General features: G+C 39.3%; 1 protein-coding gene across 1 annotated transcript; it reads left to right on the top strand.

The window, feature by feature from the left end:
- The first annotated feature begins 5936 nt into the window (after nt 1-5936).
- On the top strand, nt 5937-7535 carry Chrm5 (cholinergic receptor muscarinic 5). Its single transcript, XM_026392912.2, has one exon. It carries the CDS (start codon nt 5937-5939, stop codon nt 7533-7535), a length of 1599 nt encoding a protein of 532 aa, XP_026248697.2.
- Nucleotides 7536-22943: the final 15408 nt, after the last annotated feature.

Here is a 22943-nt window from a genome sequence, read left to right as displayed (position 1 = left end):
ATGTGTCTTTGCCTGGTATTGGAATCAGGGTGATATTGGCCTCATAAAATGAGTTTGGAAGTGCTCCCTCTTTTTCTATTTCCCGAAATAAATTAAAGAGTATTGGTACTTTACTTTAAAGGTCTTGTAGAACTCAGCTGTGCATCCATCTGGTCCTGGGCTTTTCTTGGTTGGTAGGCTTCTGATGGCATCTTCTATTTCATCACTTAAAATTGATCTGCTTAAATTGTGTATATTATCCAGATTCCATTTGGGCAAATCATATGGCATTAGAAATTTTTTGATGCCTTCAATATTTTCTATTTTATTGGAGTATAAGTTTTAAAAATATTTTCTAATTATTTTCTGTATTTCAGTGGTGTCTGTTGTGATATTTTCTTTTTCATCACATGTGTTAGTAATTTGAGTTTTCTCTCTCCTTCTATTTGTTAGCATGGCTAAGCATTTATCAATTTTTTCAAAGAACCAAATTTTTGTTTTGTCAACTTTTTTTCAGTTGTTTCTTTTGCTTCAACTTCATTGATATCAGCTCTGATTTTAATTATTTCCTGTATTCTACTGCTTTTGGTGTTGATTTATTCTTCTTTTTCTAATATAATGTTAAGTCATTTGTTTGTTGGTTTATCTTCTTTTAAGGAATGAACTCTATGCAATGAACTTTCCTCTTAGTACTGCCTTCATAGTGTCCCAGAGATTTCACTATGTTGTATCTGTGTTCTCATTCACCTCTAAGAATTTTTAAATCTCCTCCTTGATGTCTTTTGCAACCCATTGCTCATTCAGTAGTTTATTATTTAGTCTCCAGGTGTTGGAGTAGCTTTTATTTTTTATTTGATTTCTAATTTTATTCCATTATGGTCTGATAGATGCAGGGAAGTATCTCTACTTTTTTGTACTTGCTAAGAGTTGTTTTGTGGTATAATATATGGTCTATTTTAGAGAAGGATCCTTGTACTGCTTAGAAGAATGTGCATTCGATTGTTGAAGATAAAATATTCTATATATGTCAATTAAGTCTAAGTTATTGATTATATTATTGAGTTCTATAGTTTCTTTGTTCAGCTTTTGTTTGGAAGATCTATCTAGTGGTGAAAGAGGTGTGTTAAAGTCACCCAGAATTACTGTGTTGTGGTCTATTTGACTCTTGAACTTAAGAGTTTGTTTGATGAACTTTGGGGGAATATATATTTATAATTGTTATGTCTTGTTGATGTATGGTTCCCTTGAGAAGTATGTAGTGTCCTTCTTTGTCCCTTTTGATTAACTTTAGCTTGAAGTCTACTTTATTTGATATGAGGATGGAAACCCCTGTTTGTTTCCACAGTCCATGTGAGTGGTATGTTTTTTCCCAACCCTTCATCTTCAGTCTGTGGATGTCTTTTCCTATGAGATGAGTCTCATGAAGGCAGCATATTATTGGGTATTTTTTTAAATTCAGTCTGCTAGTGTATGTCTTTTGATTGGTGAGTTTAGGCCATTAACATTCAGGGTTATTATTGAGACATGATTTGTATTCCAGCCATTTTTATTTATTTTTGGCATTTAACTTGACTTGATTTTTTCTTTGATTAGTTTTTCCTTTAGTGTAACACCTCCCTTAGCTTATTTTCCTCATTGTTTTTCATTTCCTCTTCATAGAATATTTTGCTGAGGATGTTCTGTAGTGCAGGCTTTCTAGTTGTAAATTCTTTTAATTTTTGTTTATCATGAAAGGTTTTTATTTCATCATCAAACCTACAGCTTAATTTTGCTGGATATAAGATTTTTGGTTGACATCCATTTTCTTTTAGAGCTTGATATATGTTGCTTCAGGATCTTCTAGCTTTCAGGGTCTGGGTTGAAAATCTGCACATAATCTAATTTGTTTTCCTTATATGTAATCTGATTCCTTTCTCTTGTGGCTTTTAATATTCTCTCCTTATTCTGTATGTTAGGTATTTTCAGTATAATGTGGCTTGGTGTGGATCTGTTATGATTTTGTACATTTGGCATCCTGTAAGCCTCTTGAATTTGGTTTTCCAATTCATTCTTTATGTTTGGAAAATTTTCTGATATTATTTCATTGAATAGATTGCTCATTCCTTTGGTTTGGAACTCTATTTCTTCCTCTATCCTAATAACTCTTAAATTTGTTCTATTTATGCTATCCCATATTTCTTGAATATTCTGCTCATGGTTTCTTATCATTCTCACTGTGTTGTCTACATTGTTTTCAAGATTATATATTTTGTCTTCATTGCCTGAGGTTCTATCTTCCAAGTGGTCTAATCTGTTTGAGCTTTTAATTTGGTTTATTGTTTCTTTCATTTCAAGGATTTCTGTTTTTTTTTTTTAAGTACCTGTATCTCCCTATTGAGGTGATCTTTTGCTTCCTGTATTTGTTTTATGTAGCTCTTTGTCAAAATGATCTTTTGCTGCCTGTGTTTGCTCTCTTATATCATCCTTTAATTCACAGAGTATTTTAATCGTGTACATCCTGAATTCCTTCTCTGTCGTTTCTTTTGCTGTGCTGGCCATGGATTCTAATAATATGGCATCTTGATATGTTTGGGGCACTTTCTTCCTTTGTCTTTTCATATTGCTTGTGTGTCTTCCCTTCTAGCACTGTGGATCTGGGGTATTACCATTTTTAACCCTATAGGCTTATAGCGCCCCTGTTGGGATCCAATACCTTTCCTTTGAGGTGAAGGACAATGTTATCAGATCCAAATATAAACAGTATTCACACTGAAAATAAATGTTTGTGATTAAGACATTTACAGTTTCATCACAATATACAGAAATGGTGAATTCAATTATTATCTACAATATACTCAGTAGGTTTGTAAAAGGGTTTACAGTTTCTGATGGTGGACAAAGAACTGAAGGTGAGGAGAAGGATGATATGCCGAGGAGGTAGGAGGTGAGGATATAGTTATTATATCTTAGGAAGTGTGAAAGAGAAATCTAAAGAAGAATATTAGTAGCAGGAGAAGGGAGAGGAAGTAATTTTGGGTAGACAAGTAAGTGGGACGACAGTAGAGTACACAAAACAAACACACATATATATTGAGAAAAATTTAAAATGTGAAAATATTAGAAATTGGTGGGATAAAAGAAAATACATTTATATTCAACACAGCTACAATATCTTTTTTTTTAAAGAGAGAGTGAGAAAGGAGAGAGAGAGAGAGAGAGAGAGAGAGAGATAATTTTTTTTTTTAATATTTATTTTTTAGTTCTCGGCGGACACAACATCTTTGTTGGTATGTAGTGCTGAGGTATGTGGTGCTGAGGATCGAACCCGGGCCGCACGCATGCCAGGCGAGCGCGCTACCGCTTGAGCCACATCCCCAGCCCTGCAATATCTTATTCAGATGCCCCAGTCCTCAAAATCCTACTTCATGCAATGTACTTGGTTACACATATGTTGGAGATGTGAGGGCAGAACAGGGAAGGGGGTGGAGGAAAAAAATCTTAAAGGAAGAAACTGGATTGTTTTGTCGGAAATCCGAATCTTTCCTGCTTCCCTTCTCATTCAATAGGTTGGGTCATCTGTTGTTAGCTGGTACCTCTGCCCTTGGGGTGGTGAAATTAACCAGGGTGTCACTGTGCCAGGTAGTGGCTGCTGGGGAAACAGGGGAATTAGAACCTGGGTATCTGACCGGCTGGAGTTCCAAACTGGAACTGAAGAGAGTGATGAAGGTGGCCATGCTGCTTTCAGCAGTGGGCTGTCAAATTGTGTGGGGGGGAGCCGACCAATGACGTTGGAGGATGAGTTCAGAGACAAGCTCGTGCAGTGTGTGGCTGTGGGCTTACTTCAGAGTCTGTGTGAAGTTCATGGGTGCAGGCAGGCCACTTCGTGCAGTATCTCCACCGTTGCAGAGCCCCAAGATGGCAGCGACTGGGGGAGCCCCCGATGGGGGTCCACACAGGAGTGGCGACTGGAGTTCCTGCCTTGTGGGAAGTGCCAGATGTCCTGCGTGGGAGTGGCTTCGGTGATTTCTGCTGGGGGTGGGTGGCCAATAGTTCTGCACAGGTGTTGATGGTGCCGACGCGGGTACCCGATTGTCTTGCGTGGGCAAGAAGTTGAGAGACCTACTCTCAAATATACCCATTTAAATAGAATAATGTGCAGCTGTTGGAATGAAAAAAAAAAAAGGTAGCTCTAGATGTATGGATACAGAAGCTGTCTGTGATGACAAACAAAATTCAGGGTGTAAACATTAAAAATGTACCTCTAGCCAGGCATGGTAGCACACGCCTGGAATCCCAGTGACCTGGGAGGCTGAGGTAGGAGGATCATGAGTTCAAAGCCAGCCTTGGCAACTTAGTGAGGCCCTAAACAACTCAACAAGACCCTGTCTCTAAAAAATTATTAAAAAGGGCTAGGGACATGGTTCAGTGGGGAAATACCCCTGGGTTCAATCCCTGGTAACAAAAAGAAAAAAGAAAAAGAAAATGCACCTCTAAATAGGTATTAGTATATGCATAGTGGGGAAAAAACTGCCAAAATTCACACTAAACTTATTGCACTGGTTACCCAATAGCAAGATGAGATTAGAGGAGACATTTCTACATTTAGATTTTAATATTGACTAAACTCTTATGAGGAGTGTTATTACTTATGTAATCAGGAAAAAAAGATAAGACAATTCTATGATATTGATAATAGTCAAGAATGGAGAGAGGGTTATTATCTTCAGGAGTGGGCAAATTTCAAAAGGTGCAAACCAGGTCTGTATGTGGAATTTGCACATTCAGGCAGGGAGAAGTGTTGCATGCCATGTTGACTCACAATAGTGCCTCAGTAACCCTTAATAATTAAGACTGGAAGTATAGAATAGATACAGTTTGTCTTTTTCTCCAGTTCACCACAGTCTAGGTACTTATTACCTGTCCCAACCAGCACGGCCAAACTATCAGGTTCCAGCAAGGGGCTATGGGAGATTGGAAGAAATCAAGAGTCAATACACGCAGATCTTGAAGATAAAGCGGGGGTCGGATGGAATGCTGCTCTCTGATGGAGAAGCAGGTCTAAAGAATTACACCAGCAATCTTTATTATATATGTCTCTAAATCAGATTAAAGATTATGCAGGTATTATTCTTTGTATTCATGAAAGTTACAGAGTTAGCAACAGTATGCAGCTGTTTCCTCAGTTACATTCTACAGTTGCAATGTGCAATGTTAGGAGAATTATGCAGCTCTCAAGAAAGTTCATTGTTTAAAGTTACTAATTCAAGGGTAGATTCAGGAGCAGCGGAACTGGTAAAATGTTGTTATTTTAGCAAGGAAGTTCCTTCATTCCCAGGAGCTGCTGTGCCTGAGATTAAGGTCGAAGCTGATAAGACTCTAGCATGGAGGACATCTCCATAGCAACTGGGCAGCCTATGCCTTTGCACAAAAACTTTCCCAGTCACCAAGTATGCCACAGCCATTAAGTCATCAGGGACCCCAATCTCAGACACTGGTTTCCCAGTCACTGTCACCACTCTCCACAATTGCCCAAAGCTCACAAAACAGGTTTTGTGCTATGAGGTTATTGCAATGTAAGATCATTTAATATTCCTGCTTATTGCTCCCAGATAATCAGTTCTCTCCTGTTCCTTTTCCAACATCTTCTCAGTCAGTTTTCAAAAAGTGGACACAAGAGGGCAGCAGGTTCACATAGAAGGAGAGCACTCATGCATTATCATAAAAAGCAAAACGGTAATGCCTTTATAAAAATATCACCAAAAGTTTAGAGAGTTCAGCATCTTGCTCTAAATGTATGTGCAACCACATTTGATATTCTGTTAGAAAAGATAAACAATGGGTGGAAAAGAGTCATGCTGGTGAGAGGAGCTAATGTGTTTCTTTCTCTTCCAGATACTGGCCAATAAGAGGTGAGATAGAACAGAGAGCCATCTAGGTAGAACCTAAGAATTAATCCCAATGCAAATTCTTGCACCAGGATGGAAGGTGAATCATACTTCAATGCAACCATGGTTAACAGCACCCTGGTAAATCACCAGCCTTTGGAGCGCCATGAACTATGGGAAGTTATTACTATCGCAGCTGTGACTGCTGTGGTCAGCCTAGTCACCATCGTGGGCAACGTCTTGGTCATTATCTCCTTCAAAATCAACAGTCAGCTCAAGACAGTTAACAATTACTACCTGCTGAGCCTAGCCTGTGCAGATCTCATCATTGGGGTCTTCTCCATGAACCTCTATACCACCTACATCCTCATGGGACGCTGGGCTCTTGGGAGTCTGGCTTGTGACCTTTGGCTTGCACTGGACTATGTGGCCAGCAATGCTTCTGTCATGAACCTTCTGGTGATCAGTTTTGACCGTTACTTTTCCATCACAAGACCCCTGACGTATCGGGCCAAGCGTACCCCAAAGCGGGCTGGCATCATGATTGGCTTGGCCTGGCTGATCTCCTTCATCCTCTGGGCCCCAGCCATTCTCTGCTGGCAGTACTTGGTTGGGAAGCGGACAGTACCACCAGATGAGTGCCAGATTCAGTTCCTCTCTGAGCCCACCATCACTTTTGGCACGGCCATTGCTGCCTTCTACATCCCTGTTTCCGTCATGACTATCCTCTACTGCCGAATCTACCGGGAAACAGAGAAGCGAACCAAGGACCTGGCTGACCTCCAGGGTTCTGACTCTGTGGCTGAAGCCGGGAAGAGAAAGCCAGCTCACAGGGCTCTGCTCAGGTCCTGCCTTACCTGCCCTCAACCTACTCTGGCACAGAGGGAAAGGAACCAGGCCTCCTGGTCATCCTCTCGCAGGAGCACTTCCACCACTGGAAAGCCATCCCAAGCCACTGACCCAACCACTGACTGGACCAAAGCTGAACAGCTCACTACCTGCAGCAGCTACCCCTCCTCAGAGGATGAGGACAAGCCCACCACTGACCCTGTCTTCCAAGTGGTCTACAAGAGTCAGGAGAAGGAAAGCCCAAAGGAAGAATTCAGTGCTGGAGAGACAAAGGAGACTTTTGTGAAAGCTCAAACTAAAAAAAATGACTGTGACACCCCAAAATACTTCCTGTCCCCAGCAGCTGCTAATAAACTCAAGAGTCAAAAATGCGTGGCCTATAAGTTCCGATTGGTGGTAAAAGCTGATGGGACCCAAGAGGCCAACAACGGCTGTCGCAAGGTGAAAATCATGCCTTGCTCCTTCCCAATGTCCAAGGACCCTTCAACGAAAGGCCTTGATCCCAATCTCAGCCATCAAATGACCAAACGAAAGAGAATGGTCCTTGTCAAAGAGAGGAAAGCAGCCCAGACCTTGAGTGCCATTCTCCTGGCCTTTATCATCACATGGACTCCTTATAACATCATGGTCCTGGTGTCCACCTTCTGTGACAAGTGTGTCCCTGTCACCCTGTGGCACTTGGGCTATTGGTTGTGCTATGTTAATAGCACCGTCAACCCCATCTGCTACGCCCTCTGCAACAGAACCTTCAGGAAGACCTTTAAGATGCTGCTTCTCTGCCGATGGAAAAAGAAAAAAATGGAAGAGAAATTGTACTGGCAGGGGAACAGCAAGCTACCCTGAAGAGTTCACATCTCCCACAAAAGAATAATGACCATGTCTTGTTTATGTGTTTTTAAAATGTCATCTGTCATTTTGAGTCCCTGAATAGTTTTCTAAATTGCCAAAAGAAAGGTGTTACAGGAGGTAATTGCTGCGAATACTAAAAGATTCTTGCCTATCACCACTAGAGTTTACCAATGAGGTAGACAGAACCGTGACCTTTCACTGGAAGCACACTCAGGTCACAAGGAACAATGACCTATGGAAACATTTATCTAGTTTTCTGTGGGGAACATCAGAGACCAGATGGAAACCCTCCCCTGTGGAAACCTGTTATAGAGTTTTGTGCAATATTTGTCTACGAAGTTGTCTTGTACCAGTAAGAATCAGGAGAATGTCAGTATCATCTATTAAGAAGAGTGATATTCAACTGACTTCTAAGAATGTCTTCTTCATAAACTGATCAGTATTTATTATGCAGCTATTATGTAGACTCTATTGTGTTATGTTTTCCTGACCCTACATCTGAAGGAAGCTATTGCTCTTTCCTGTCATGACCATGCCAATTACTGTGCCCACTCAAACCATGCCAATCTCCATGGAACCATTGTTCCTCTTATGAGTCCAGAAAGATACTGGGACCTGTAAATACCCAGTGCTTTAGAGGGGCACCTATTCTGCAAATAAAGATAATTTAGTCTCTACAGTCAGTTATTTTCATTTTTACCAGTGGGATTCTTTTAGATAAAGCCAAAAATATATATTGTGTATTCTATTTTGTGCCCATATGAAGCTATTTACTTGTGCTATGTTCGTAGGAGGACTAGTAGTATAACAGCCTTCATTGGTAAAGATCTTCTCTAGGATATTTAATCATGGTTCTTTTATACTGTTTTTCCAGAGCTTGCTTTATAATTTCTTCACAAGACAAAACTGAAGCAAATTGGAAAAATAGATTCGGTTTCACTTTGGGCTTTTGAATTTCTCTAGGAGCCCTTTGGAAAGTCCCCAGTTTCCCTCATGCAGACCCCTAGATGACATTCAGGCACAGGCAGGTCACTGTGCTGCCTCCAGGCAGAAGTGCTATGTAGGGCACACAGAAGAGAAAAGCTTTATTTTTCTAAAGGTCCTTCAAACAGGGATGCAGCAATTATTTACTTATTCATTCCTTGCCAAATACAGTCAAAGATGAGAAGCCCAGAAAAGCCCAACTGAGGTTCATCGGAGCCAACTTAAAAACAAAATTTTCAGCTAGAGGGGTGTTGCTCTGTAGTAGAGCACTTGCCTAGCATGTGGGAGCATTTGTCTAGAGTTAATCTCCAGCAGCAAAACATAACAAAAAAGTGAAACCTTCATCTTTAAAAACAGGTCATAGTAATGCATAAAAATAAAAGTTACACACATTAGAGGATTGGGATCATTAAAAACCAATTTAACTGAAATTTATATATATATATAAACAAACTGAATCTTTTTTTTTTTTTAAGAATAAGGCATTTTTATTTTTAAGAGAGAGTGAGAGACAGAGAGAGAGAGAGAGAGAGAGAGAGAGAGAGAGAATTTTTTAATATTTTTATTTATTTAATTTTTTTAGTTTTCGGCAGGCACAACATCTTTCTTTGTATGTGGTGCTGAGGATCGAACCCGGGTCGCACGCATGCCAGGCTAGCGTGCTACCTCTTGAGCCACATCCCCAGCCCAAACAAACTGAATCTAAGATGCTTCTTTGAAGCTTCTGAAAATAAAATAATGTATAAGAAATTGAAACTATAAAATAGATCATAAAATTAATGAAAGATCCACAAAGAAATCAGCACAGTGGTGCACAAAGAGTTCAGAGATGAGGCACTCCCATCAGAAGCCCAGTCTTCAACAGGTTGACTATATCAGCTGCTATGAGTGAAAAGCTCCAGACTTCATTTGACTTAATGTAGGCTAGCTTTTTTTTCCAGCTTCATTTGCTAAGAAAATGGAAGAAAGAGCCCCTTTAGTTGTTCTGGGAGTTAGTTATATACTTGAATACAAGGAGAGCTTCTACCCCTGAAGAGTAATCCTCTAGGTGATGTGCCAAGGAGGCTTCAAGGTGGGAGACTCTCACGAGGACAAGGCTGGTCCACCCAGGCCTTTCTTCCAGCCCTGTAGGGACTTGACCCTGGGATGAAACAGCTTGGAAGCACCATAGCTGCTGAGGCTTTGTGAAGGGCATGTTAAGACCTGCCAAGAATCTAGTGGAGAATATTAACTAATTGGCTCAGTTCTTCAGAACAGAGGCTCCCAGGCCTACATGATATCAACAGGGTGAGACTTCATAAGCAAACCTACTCCACCAACTCTAGATAAATGGTTGATTCTTTCCATTTAAGGATTTGGTTCCTGACAAAAATGAAAATCACTCCATGAGAATAGCAGTTTAAGCCCATATTGGGCATTCATTGTTCATAGTAGAGAGATAAGCCAACTCAAACAAAAGAATGCAGAACTGGATCAGGGATGGTGTGCTGTATTCCTTCTTTATCCTTGGCTTTGGAAGGCCCCAGTTTTGCAGAATATCCATGCCCCTTGATATAGACAAAAAAAAAAAAAAAAATGCCCCAAACTACTAAGGAAAACTAGACTTCTCTAGAGTAGGTCCTTGAGTGGAGTCCCCAGAACGAACAGATCCAACTGTAAACAAAAGGGACTGGGTGCATATGTGAATGGGGCTTGAGCTGACTTCAATCTTAGGCCTTCTATGCCCCCAGTCTCCCAAGCTCTGCCTACCGTAAATACAGCTTGACGGTCTGCTGAATGTTGTTTTGTTGCTAACAATGTGATTTGTTTCTCTTCAGCTATGAATGTGATGGCCTGTCATGGAATCTTTGTTTTCTGTACAACTTTTGGTTAAACAAAGCATTTAGTCAATATCCCTGGCCTCTGCTTTGCTCCTTTGGTGAATGTCCTTTGAGGTGATGTTGGCTTTTTGTAATTGTGAAATCTGCACCTAAACCTCTGCATTGGAATATCCAGTTGTCTTCTGTAAATACTGGAACTACAGCAAAACATTTGTATTGTCCTAATAGTATTCTGGATATTAAAGAAATGTAACCACACAGTGGCCAAGTGCTAAGTGTTTAAATAAGAAGTCATCATGTTAGATCCATCCATGTTAGGGTCCACACCTTTGTATGCCCACACCTTTATAGAAAGGAAGGAGTATGAGTGTCTAATATGGATGTGTGTCTCTCTTGCTACCTGTTGTAATTCCCAGTTTGTTCTTCCAACTTACCAATGACCAATTAAGAGTAAATAATGATGATGAGAGGTCTGTAACTAAAACACTTCCTGTCCCTCCACAAGGGAGGTGGGCAGACCTTGTACGATGGCCCTTTATCAGGTAAAGAAGATACGGAACAGCCATGTTTCCTGTTCAGTCAGATCATTATAAGTGATACTAAGTGATACTAATTTCCATCTCCCTCATGTCACTTCACCAGTAAAGTTCAAGATTACATAAACTCTCAGCCACGAAAAGCCCAGGTTGAGAGTGGGAGGGAGAAGGAAAATAAATGTGTCAGGGAAGAAACCAGAAACACATTTTTTTAAAAACAAACTTTTTTGAAATAATTTTGAGCTTGCAAAAGAGCTGTAAAAATAATACAAATAACTCTTACATTCCTCACCTACATTATGCACTTAACATTTTGCCACATTTGTGTGTGCATTCTCTCCATGTGTGTACACATTTGCCTGCACATCTTTTTCCTCAACCATTTGAGAGTAAATTCAGACATTATGTCCATTTACCTCTAAATTTCTTTCTTTTTTTTTTAAAGAGAGAGTGAGAGAGGGAGAGAGAGAGAGAGAGAGAGAGAGAGAGAGAGAGAGAGAGAATTTTTAATATTTATTTATTTTTTTAGTTCTCGGCGGACACAACATCTTTGTTTGTATGTGGTGCTGAGGATCGAACCCGGGCCGCACGCATGCCAGGCGAGCGCGCTACCGCTTGAGCCATATCCCCAGCCCCTCTAAATTTCTTAAGAACAAGGTTATTTTACAGGCCAAATGCAGTGGCATACATCTGTAATCCCAACTACTCAGAAGGCTGAGGCAGGAGGATCACAAATCTGAAGCCAGCCTGGACAATTTAGAAGACCCTGTTTCAAAATAAAATTTAAAAAGGGCTGATGATGTAGCTCTGGGTAGAGTGCTTGCCAAGCTTGAGCAAGGCCCTGGGTTCAATGACTAGTACCACAGAAGAAAAAAAAAAAGAAAAAGGGTAGCGGGGAGAAAAAGAAAGAAAGGCTATTCCACAATACAAATATGAAAATCAGAAACTTTGACTTTGCTACAGTACTATTATGCAATCTATAATCCATATTCAAATCTTACCAGTTACCCAAAGGATTTTTACTTTAAGGATGTCTTTTCCAGTTAAGGATCGAATTCAAAACCTCAGAGTGCATTCAGTAGTTAGGTCATGTTTAGAAACCTTTAATCTGGAAGAGGTCCTCAGGTTTTCTTTGTCTTTCATAATATGGTTGTTTATAAGAGTACCTACAATTCAATTTTTATAGTATTGAATTTTAGAGTTTTCTCCCATAATTGTAAATTTAATTTTATTTTATAAGTAAAATATTTGTATGTTTGTAAACTATACAAAAAGATACATTCAAAGAAGTGTCACTGCATCTTCTACTTCTTTCATTCCACTTCTATCTTCCTTATAGGTAACATTTTTTTTCAGTCTCCAGTTTTCCCATTTTTTAAAAAAAAAAAAATTTTGATTTAGTCGTAGTTGGACACAATACCATTATTTTATTTTTATGTGATGCTGAGGATCGAACCTAGCACCCCACCTGTGTTAGGCGAGCAATCTACTGTTGAGCCACAATCCCTGCCTCCAGTTTTCCCATTTTTGTTTCTTTTTTATTTTAATAAACTTTTAGCCATTTTTAGGCCTTGTATCCACAGTAAAAATATCATACATATACTTTTATTTTGGTTTCTAAAATTTAAGAAAATATTTACTGACTTTCTACTATGAAAAATAAAGAATTGATTCTTCCATGGTGATAGCTACTTCCCAAACATCCATCCCTCACCTTTCAAAGCTATGCATACATGGGTATGGGTACTACTATGAGAAGACCTTTTGTTGGGTACCATATGCTCTCCATCCAGCTAAAGATGTGGGTTGTAGGGAAGAAGACATAGTTTGCAGCTTGTTGGAGCATCTGCTGTTACTCAGAGCATCTGCTGTTACATCAAGTAGAACAAGTTGGACAACTCTGGACACATTGAGTAATAACAGGAAAAAGACTGACTCAGTTATATATTCACATTAATCTCAAAAAGGGCACAGTCAGCATCATCCTCCAATAGATTGCACTTTCCCTCATCTCCCATCATGATTCATTAATTAATATACATGTTGATGGTGGTGGAGGAGGTGGGGTACAACCTTATATGTATCTGTGACCTGTGCTTGGGCAAAGAAAGCCAAGCCTGATTTTGCTCATTGCACTTGACTGTCATTCTCACCTGTCTATCTGCCCCAAAGTCCTAATTTCTTATTTTACATGGCTCTTAAACAAGTCTCATACCACTAGATTTCCCCAAGGATACCCTTATGCTCCCTTAAAAGCAGTTGTCCAAAGAGTATTCTTTTTCCCAGTCCTTGGCCGTGATTTTCTGGAGAAATAAATGCATCTGTCCTGGAGTCCTAGTAAATCAATGGCCCCTCTCCTTCAACAAAGAATGGTTCACACTTGACTCTCTTAACTGCAGTATCACAAGCTTGGGAATTTGGGCTCATTTCCCATGTATCCAAAGACAGATACAGTCCAGCCACTTTTGATCAAAATCCAAGAAGCTATTGATCATGATATGCTAACTAGACTTCCTACTGAACCATACAGTAGACTGCCATGGATAGAAAGTCCTTTGACAGGTCTGTTAGTACCCAGAAGGTAGAGTCTATTCAGCAAAGTCATAAGAAAAATAAAGTCTTAACTCAAAAAATGATACTAGCCAGGAACTGTGGTGTATGCCTATAATCCCAGTGACTTGGGAGATTGATTCAGAGGATCACAAGTTCAAGGCCAGCCTCAGCAATTTAGTGAGACCCTTCTCAAAATAAAATTTTAAAAGGGCTGTGGGTATAGGTCAGAGGTAGAGCACTTGCCTAGCATGTGCAAGGCCCTGGGCTCAATCCCCAATACCCAATATATAAATAAATAGACAAACAAACAAAGCTGATACTAACTTTTGTTTTATATTCACTATATTTTATAATAAAACAATACATATTTGCTTGGAAAACAACTAAGCACACAACAAAAAAGTACCAGTAATTCTACCAGTCAGAGATACCTCTGCCAAACACCTTAGCATCTATCCTTGTGTTTTCTTTCTATGTTTTACAAACACAGACTTCCAAAAACTCTCAGAGCTGCTAAGGGCTATTTGGCAATTCTCACACAGAAAATATCTAGCCACTCAAACTGTTGAAAGCTGAAAGTCATATAGATATTTCTAAAATCTTATTTTTAAAACAACTATATTAGTTTCCTAGGGCTATGGTAATACCATTCCACAAACCGAGTGGCTTATAAAATAGACATCAACCATTTCACAGTTCTGGAGGGCAGAAATCTGAACTCAAGGTGCCACCAGGGTCCTGTTGCTTTTGAAGGCACACAGGAAGGATTTGTCCTAGGCCTCTCTCCTGGCTGTGGTGGACTCAATTTGTTCTTTGGTTTTTAGATAACCATCTCCTGCTTGTGTTTTCTCACATCATATTTGAAAGAAAACTGGCGTAGGACTGATCACACAGGCACTCCAAAGATAGAAGCATAAGCAGATTTATTGTCAGGCTCCTGACAGGCTGCTCTGAGTAGAGAGAGAGAGAGAGCAGCAGGAGAGGAAGAGCAGCAGCAACTCCCCCTTGAGTATTACCTTTTATAGTCCAGAATCATGGCCGCCTGTCAGGGGCAGTTTTAGCCCTTGCTACTGGCATAGCAAGCATCATCTGATTTTGTGAAAGGCAAGTTACTGTTTCTTGAGAACAGAGAAGAGCAACTTTTTATCTCTCAAGGACAGAACAGAGAACAGCTAGTCTCTTGAGAATAAGAATAGTATTCATAAAGTGGGGCTGGGGAAAAGATGATGGCTGTAGTTACGCCAATAATATTCATCTTTGCATGTCTTTTTCTGTCCAGATTTCCCCCTTTTGTAAGGACACCAGTCACTGGGGTGAGGGCCTACCCTAAAGCTTCATTTTAGCTTTATTACCTTGCTAAAAGACCCTATCTCCAAATAAGGCCACTTTCTGAGGATCAAGACTCTAACATATATGAGAACCAAGCAAGAAAAATGATGTTCTGTTTTATAGATGAACTAACTATGGACCCAATTCTGAGTAGCATTGAATGGGAAGGCTTTTAGAACTGCTACTGAGAAAATATGCAGTGTCCTTAACTCCATCATAGAGACCTGGCAGAATAGGCTTTTCCAGATAGGACAGGTATTGTGTATTCTTCAAGTAATATTGGCACTGATCTCCAGGCCTGAAAAAAAAAATACAGGAAGCTAAGGATAGGAACACAATATTCCGTGCTCCTTCTAGGTATGCAAGAAGACCTCTGGAGACTGGAGGCCCATATATCTTGAGTCTATAACTAGCTGAAGGTGTTCTCTTTAAGAATCTAACCTGAAAATCTGGAAAATCTCTCTCTCTCTCTGTTTGTATTGGGAATCAAACCCAGAGCCTTTAGCATGCTAAACAAGCATTCCACCACTGAGACACACCCTTCCTAAACTTCCAGAATTGCCTTTCTGGGGCCCTGTAAGTTTAACTATCAAAATAGGATAAAATCAAGACCTTAGGCTTTTAATTTTCTATAACCAGTACAAATGGACCATGATCCTGACCAATTTCTTAAAATTTTTAATAAAAGCACTAAGGTTTTTCTCCCCATAATGAATAGTTTTCTAAAATCATTAACTCTTGCTTCAATTTTACTCACAGTGATTTCTCTTTCCTCTACTCGTCACTGGATTCACCTTCTCCAAATGCCTCAAACCTTTCCATTCTCTTTCCTTCACCATGTATTTAGATCCAGGAATCACCATTCAGGCAACTTGAGTGCTCCTATGTTTGGTTACTCATTTGTTCAGCAAATAGTTATTGATAAACGTGGAAAGCTTGAGGATGCAGATGGGTATATGATACTATCACTGCCCTTCAAGAACACAGACAAACAGAATGATGGATGGAACAACTATAGGACAAAGAAAAATCACTCCAGTGGTGGCTGAAGGCCCTGCTCCTCCCTAAGCACGAGTATTTCTCTTCTTCAAGCCTCTTTCCCTCTGATTTTTATCACAAAAAGGGAATTAGCCCTGAAGCCTGAATACAAAGGGTAGTAGCTTATGTGTTTGAACAGAGGGTGATGGATTGACAGGTACATTGGATCACCTCCAACACTCACTAAGAAGTTCCCATGAGTACAATTTTTTTTGTTGTTGTTGTTTTTTTCTTTTCCTCTTTCTTGGTTTGGCTCCCAATTCATGGGCTACATGCCTAGGTACTGTATTTTTCAGAAAGGAGACTTACCCTGTCTGGATATACCCTAACCTTTCTATATGGCGGGGGGGGGGGGGGGGGGGAAGGGCGTGAGGGGGTACTGGGGATTGAACTCAGGAATGCTGCTGTCTTTAACACTGGGCTATATCCCCAGCCGTTTTTTTAAAAACAGTATCTCACTAAGTTGCTGAGACTGGCCTCAAACTTGTGATCCTCCTGCCTCAGCCTCTTGTGTTGCTGGGACTATAGGCGTGTGGCACCACACCAAGTTCCTAACCTTCCTAATCTATAATCCAACCCCTCAAGGGAGGAGCAGAGGTCAGGTAGGAATGCAGAAATTAGAGTTATACATAGAATTCTGCAATGATTTCTTCCAACTCAAATACCAATAGTCACATGCATACTTACAAACATATGATTTGAAGCAGTGAGAACAGAAAGAAAATTATCAAGGTGGGAGCAGATAGTTCAGAGTAGGAGGGCTGAGTCTACCCAGAAAAAGCAGCCCTCAGAGGTCTATAAGAAAAGCAAACACCTTTCCAGCCAGTTCCCACCAGCTCAAGAGGATGGAGAAAAAGAGAAGTGTTTATGACACTGGTTTCTGCTGGGCCACATTATCTAAAGATTCAAGGCTGGGCGGAGGTGGGCAGGGAGTAAGGTAGGAGGGGAAGGCAAGACTTGTTTTTCTTCCACTTAACATAGTCTCTCAAAGTTTCTAGGACTCTGATATTTTTACTAAAGATTGTAGGCTTTTTGGCAATGATTTTCATGCACGACAGTTTACTCAGAGTCATATTATGAGTTATGGCTAGGTGACTGTAGCCAGGTGACCATAGCCAGTTCACAGCCAGGTTCACACCTGTATAAAGAGGAGTATTATAACATTGCCATTTTGCTTTAATTATTATCATTATTTTTGTGCTGGAGTTTGAGCTCAGAGCCTCACACATGTCTACCAGAGCTACACCCACTACCCCATTTTACTTTATTCTTAAAGTTCATTAGCGCTAGCCACTGTATCTCAAGATTCAAACCCAAGTCAGCCTGACCCCAATCTGTGTTCAGTGCTACTTCATTGCCTCAAGCATCCTGGAACCCCATACACAGGGGTCTCTTATGATCTGTCCTAAAAAGACGAGGTGAATGCGGGACCATGATGCATCTGCCAACCTCTCCAGTTACTTGCCTCTCCTCTGGAAGCACTTTTGGTTCCTTTGAGAGTCACCATTCACACACATCTATCAACTCAAACTAAGAATCTCCTCCTTCTTACCCCCTTATTCTCAGGTGAGTTGAGAAGTCTTTAGTCTTTTAATCTTACCTTGTAAGTCACTTTTTCAAGAAAGTGTTCCTACACTTGCCTCTACCCACCCAGATAGGGTCCCTGTTCATGAGCTTTTATAAAACCTTGGACTCTTCCGCAGTAGCACTTATGAAGGTTTTCATTAGACATGTATGTATTTGATTGACCAATATCTGTGTCTCTGGCTCAACACTAAGCTCTGAAGCCAGAGTTCATGTGTGTTTTGCTCATTCATCATTGTGTCCCCTCAACTAATAGTCCTTGGCACACATGTACTATAGGTACTTCACAATGTTTTGTTTTTTCCAGTGCTAGGGATGGAAGCCAGGGCCTTGCATATGCTAGCTACTTCTGAGCTGTGCCCCCACCCCTCAAAATGACTGTATTCTTTACTAAATTAAGTATGTACACACCTGAGATATGAGATAGTTGCAAAGCAGTTTCCTGGGCTCTATGGGTTTGTTTGTTTATACTGGGGAAGGAATTAAACCTGGGGCACTTTACCACAAAGCTACATATCCAGTGCTTTTTATTTATTTTTATTTTACAATGGGGTCTCCCTTAAGTTGCTTAGGACCTACTGTTGTCAAGGCTGGCCTCAAACTGCAATCCTCCTGCCTCAGCCTTCTGAGTCAGAGAAAACAGGCATGTGCCATGCCACTATGCTCAGCTAGGGTTTTGTGTCTGTGTGTGTGGTTTTGATTTTTCCTATAGTGGCTGGTATCTTTGTGTCTCCTAAGAAGTAGAAATGTAATTCACCATGGTCACTGATCTCTATCCATGCTAATGATTTGAGTTGGAATCCCAACAATATGATACAACTTTATGTGTGACGAGTCCCCTACAACTGTTTTAAAGGAGGGATTAAGATTCCTCCTACCATCCCTTCAGCACAAAACTACTGTACTACTGGTGCCTTATACTCCAAGGAGCTTAGGGCCCAGGAAGAAGAGAGTAAGCAAGTAGTTCAGTAATAGAAGAGCTATTATATAGTGAGGTAAGCTCAGGTATGAAAGAGATCAGAGACTTAGTCAAAGCCAGGGGCATCTGGAAGACTTCTGTAGATGATTTCTACACTAAGTCCTGAAGAAAAATGTAAAAAATAGACAAGGAAATGGGATAAGTTGAGGTGGAGAGTTAAGAGGACGAAATATTTTAAAAGGGCCAGGGTGAAAGAGTGTGAAGAAGTTTCAATGAGAAACTATGAATGATTCAAAATATATATGAGAAGTTTTCCAGAAGTGATTCTGGAAGAACTGAAGTCAGGAATCAAGAAGTTTACCCTGAAGTTCTTAGAAAATTAACAAAGGGTTTTAATAGATGAGTGACCCCATCAAATTTACCTTTTAGAAACATCTTTAGGATTATAAATTCTGAAGCTCCAGGCACTAGAAACTAAGACTAAAACTATTTTCTCACAAAAGTAATTTTCTCTTGACTATACCACCCCTTCTTTCTAAGAAGTGTTTGGAAAGAGAGGAAGGAGCAAGGTGAGCAGGTTGGAAGAGATGTGTGGCTATGAGTTGATTATGGGCACATGAATGCTTAGTTTTTAATTTTTGAGTTATAGGAAGTAGTAATGGTTTGCTTTAGATTAAGACCCACTTGTGAGCTTGGAAAATTGTGTAACCTCTGTTTCCTCCTCTGAAAAATAAGAATACTAATAATTATAAACTTATTAAGGATTTATATGTAAGGCCTCACACAGAATCTGAAAAATAAAAGCTGAACTATAAAAACAGAGAAATTGTGGTTGCCAGGAGCTGAGCTGTGGGAGAAATGGGAAGATGTTTTATCAAAGGATAAAAACTTTCATTTATAAGATGAATAAATCCTGGAGATCTAATATACAGCATGGGTAGTAATGGATGTGTTAATTTGGTTGTGGCTGTCAATACACAATGTACATGTATAAAACCATCACATTGTACACCTTGATCATATTCTATTTGTCAATTAAATATTTAAAAAATTTAAAGGAAATGGAATAAATTATTTATATGGAAAATTACTTTCCGAATTACCTAAAGAGGTGCAGATACACATCTTCAAAAATTACAAATTTATTAAATTTCTGTGGAATTAAATGCATTGTCAACTTGTTTTGTATTGGAAATGTTGTTCATAGCTAGTTTTGATGCCTCTACTCATTCTTCGTATTACTTGAACTTCTTTTTTTTTTTGTTTAAATATTTTTTTAGTTGTACATGGACACAATATCTTTATCTTATTTATTTTTATGTGGTGCTGAGGATCGAACCCAGTGCCTCACGCATGCAAGGCAAGCTTTCTACCACTGAGCCACAACCCCAGCCCCTTACTTGAACTTCTTAATTTACTCCTTTCTCTTCTCAGACTTGCCTGCCTGGCTGACTCATCCTAGTAGGCAGAAGCCACCATGGAAAGCTTCATTTCTCCTGTCCCATTATAAAGTTGGGCTATTGTATACAGTGGTAAGAGATTATGTTAGCATTTAATTCTATTTTGGGGGATTTTTTTTCTAAAATGCCTTTTTTTTAAATGCCTCATCATCCTTTTTTCTAAGAATATAAAAAAAAACCCATAATTTATAGGCAACATCTGAATTTACAAAAGCTACTTTTCAAAATCTCCTGAATATAAACATTTTAACCAAATGAATATTCTCACATATCTCACAAGTTAAATAAATGAACTAAATAATGAAAATAATCACACCTAAAATGCAGAAGAGCAAAGTACAACTAGGTCCTCACTCAACATACCCCTTAAATTGAATTAAAGTGCTCAGCCACTAGCTACCATTGATTGTATTCCCTAAAAATGAATGCTTAGCAGAATTTCAATACAAAATTGTACATAAGTGGTTGCAACCAAGCAAAAGTATATGACCTATATATGACCTGAAAGCCAATTAACAAAAATGAAAATGGTTGTTTCAATTTTTCTTAATAGTATTTGAAATTTTAAAAACAATGTTTTTTTGAACAATTAAGAACTTTTGAATACATGCTTGTCATACACACACACACACACAAACTTCCTGAAAGTCTAAATGACTACATAATTTAAAAGTTCTCCTTTATCTTTATTGATATCCTTCATCAAGTCCTTGAAACCCTTTAGCTACCAAAAAGTACAACGGCTATGTGGTTGCTTCTTGCCTCCTATCAGAGGAAACATAAGGGAAAAATGATAAGATACTGCTCTGAGCAGGTTAGGTAAAATCTTTCCTTTTTTTCTTTTGGTTGAACCCAGGGGAGCTTAACCACTGAGTCACATCTATAACCTTTTCTTTAAATTTTTGAGACAGGATCTCACTAAGTTACTTATGGCCTCCCTAAATTGCTAAGGCGGCTTTGAATTAGTATCCTCCTGCCTCAGTCTCTCAAGTTGCTGGGATCACAAGTGTGCCTCACCACACCCACCTAAAATCCTGAATCTTGTCAAAATGCTAATCACATCTAGAATGAATCCTCAGGTTTCAAGCCCTAAAAAACTGTATGAAACCTGGCAACAGTGGATCCACCTTTGAGAAGTCACCCTGGAGAGAGTGGGTGGACAGCAAGGATTTGTTTTGCACTATTCAGATTTCTTTTAGTAAATGTGAAAACAATTATAAAAAACATAACTCACATTTAAAAGGAGGTACATGTAAACTGAATCCAACCAAAGCGCTAAAGAGGAAAACAAAAACAAAAACTTTATTCCAATTTATACTGAGGAGACCTTTTATTTACTCATTCAACAAATATTGTTGCACCTACATACTTCATGCTGGAGACACAAAAAGAACAAAACATGGTCTAAGGAGAGAAAGTGACTTGCTCAAAGTCACAAAACAAGTCAGTAGCTAAAGAGCAGCTCTTTGCACTAAATCCTCCCATATTGCCTAATAATATGCAATCATTTCTATACCGGTAAATACCCTAAGCATTTGATGACGCTTCTATGAAAAGATCTCCATATACAATTGACATAATAACATTTTTATAATATGATAAGGGGCACATATTATATTCAGATGCTGTTAGAATCTATATAAAATAACTACACAGTTTCTTGGCTGGCATGTGAAATGGTATGTGAAATTTGCACTTGGGAGTGCAAATTTCGACAATCCAAATTATGAAAATTTTAAAAAGGATTTCTGGTCATACAACTAAGACTTACTATGTTCTGTTTCCTTTGAATCACAATGAAGAATGTCATATTCTTTTACTTACTGTTTCAGCTAGGGTTCTTACATTCATTTTCAATAGATAACTCTATTTTAAAAGACCTTAGTTCTACCATTAACCAGCTAACCCTAATCATTCAAAGCTCAGCCAGTTTGGTAACCTTAAGGTAAATAATACAAATAAAGATACTTAATAAAATGTCCTGCATTAGAACTTAAAAAAAAAATTGGGGGAAGGCTGGGAATTAAACTCAGGGGCTCCTATATGCTAAGCATGTGCTTGACCACTGAGCTATATTCCCAGCCCCCAGAATCTATTTCTTTAAAAGAAACTTATGAACCTCATTTCAAAATGAACAATTGGCACCTAATACAAAAGAGAAAATAAAGCTTTTTTAAAAAACATTTTTTAGTTGTAGATGGACACAATACCTTTATTTTATTTACTTATTTTTTACATGGTGCTGGGGATCGAACCTAGTGCCTCCTGCATGCTAGGCAAGCACAGTACTACTGAGCCACAACTGCAGCCCGAAAATAGAGTTTTTAAGCAACAATTTTTTTGTTCTGTTTTCTGATTTAATAACCTTAAGAAAGCAATAGAGGTGTTAACACAGGAGAAAAAAGAAACCCTTTACTAGAAGCAACACTTCTCTTTAATTAAAATAACCTAAGAGGAAAAGGTGTAAATTTTTCACAACTTATTGAAATAAAAAGTGATATTGCTAATTAGAAAGTAAATTTGTACTGCAAAAGTTCTAAGAATCAATGATGTGCTATGCCACCAATATTATAAGTTTGATTTTTCTGTTCTTAGACTCTGGAAGGCTTTCCTACTGCTGCACTTCTTTCCCCTGGGTATTCATTATCTGTTATTATTTGTCCTCCCATAATAAGTTCTATTGAGACAGGCGATTGGATAATACCCATCTCTGCATTCTATTCTGGATCACAGCACACAGTTGGTTCAAAATAATTGTAAAATGAATATAATAAATGGTAACCAGTGCTAGGAGCCACAGCAAAAATATTGATACAGGCACCTTTGGGCTTAGTGACTGCCAGCCAGCCATTGAGATTATGATTATGTTAAGTTACATTCATATGGTAATTGGACTCCTGCTGTTTACCTGGGCCCGTTATGGGACTCAGGTTACTCATGTCACTCTTGTAATGGGAGAGTTCCCATTGGTTGGGAAAGGATGGTAGGAGAGTGTTCCTGGGGAAGTGGAGCCCCCGGCTCAGGTAGAACACACGTGTGTGGACCAGCTTGTTAGGGGACGCACACGGCCTCTCACAAAATAAAACTTTGTTTCAGTTTGACTGGCTTGTGTTTTTGTGCCCAACCGGTTTGCAAGATTGCAAGCCAGCATGCACTGACATCCCAGCAGGAAGGCGCCC

This window comes from Urocitellus parryii, chromosome 6 (assembly GCF_045843805.1).
Source record: "Urocitellus parryii isolate mUroPar1 chromosome 6, mUroPar1.hap1, whole genome shotgun sequence".
NCBI lineage: Eukaryota > Metazoa > Chordata > Mammalia > Rodentia > Sciuridae > Urocitellus > Urocitellus parryii.
This window is presented reverse-complemented; position numbering and strand designations above follow the sequence as displayed.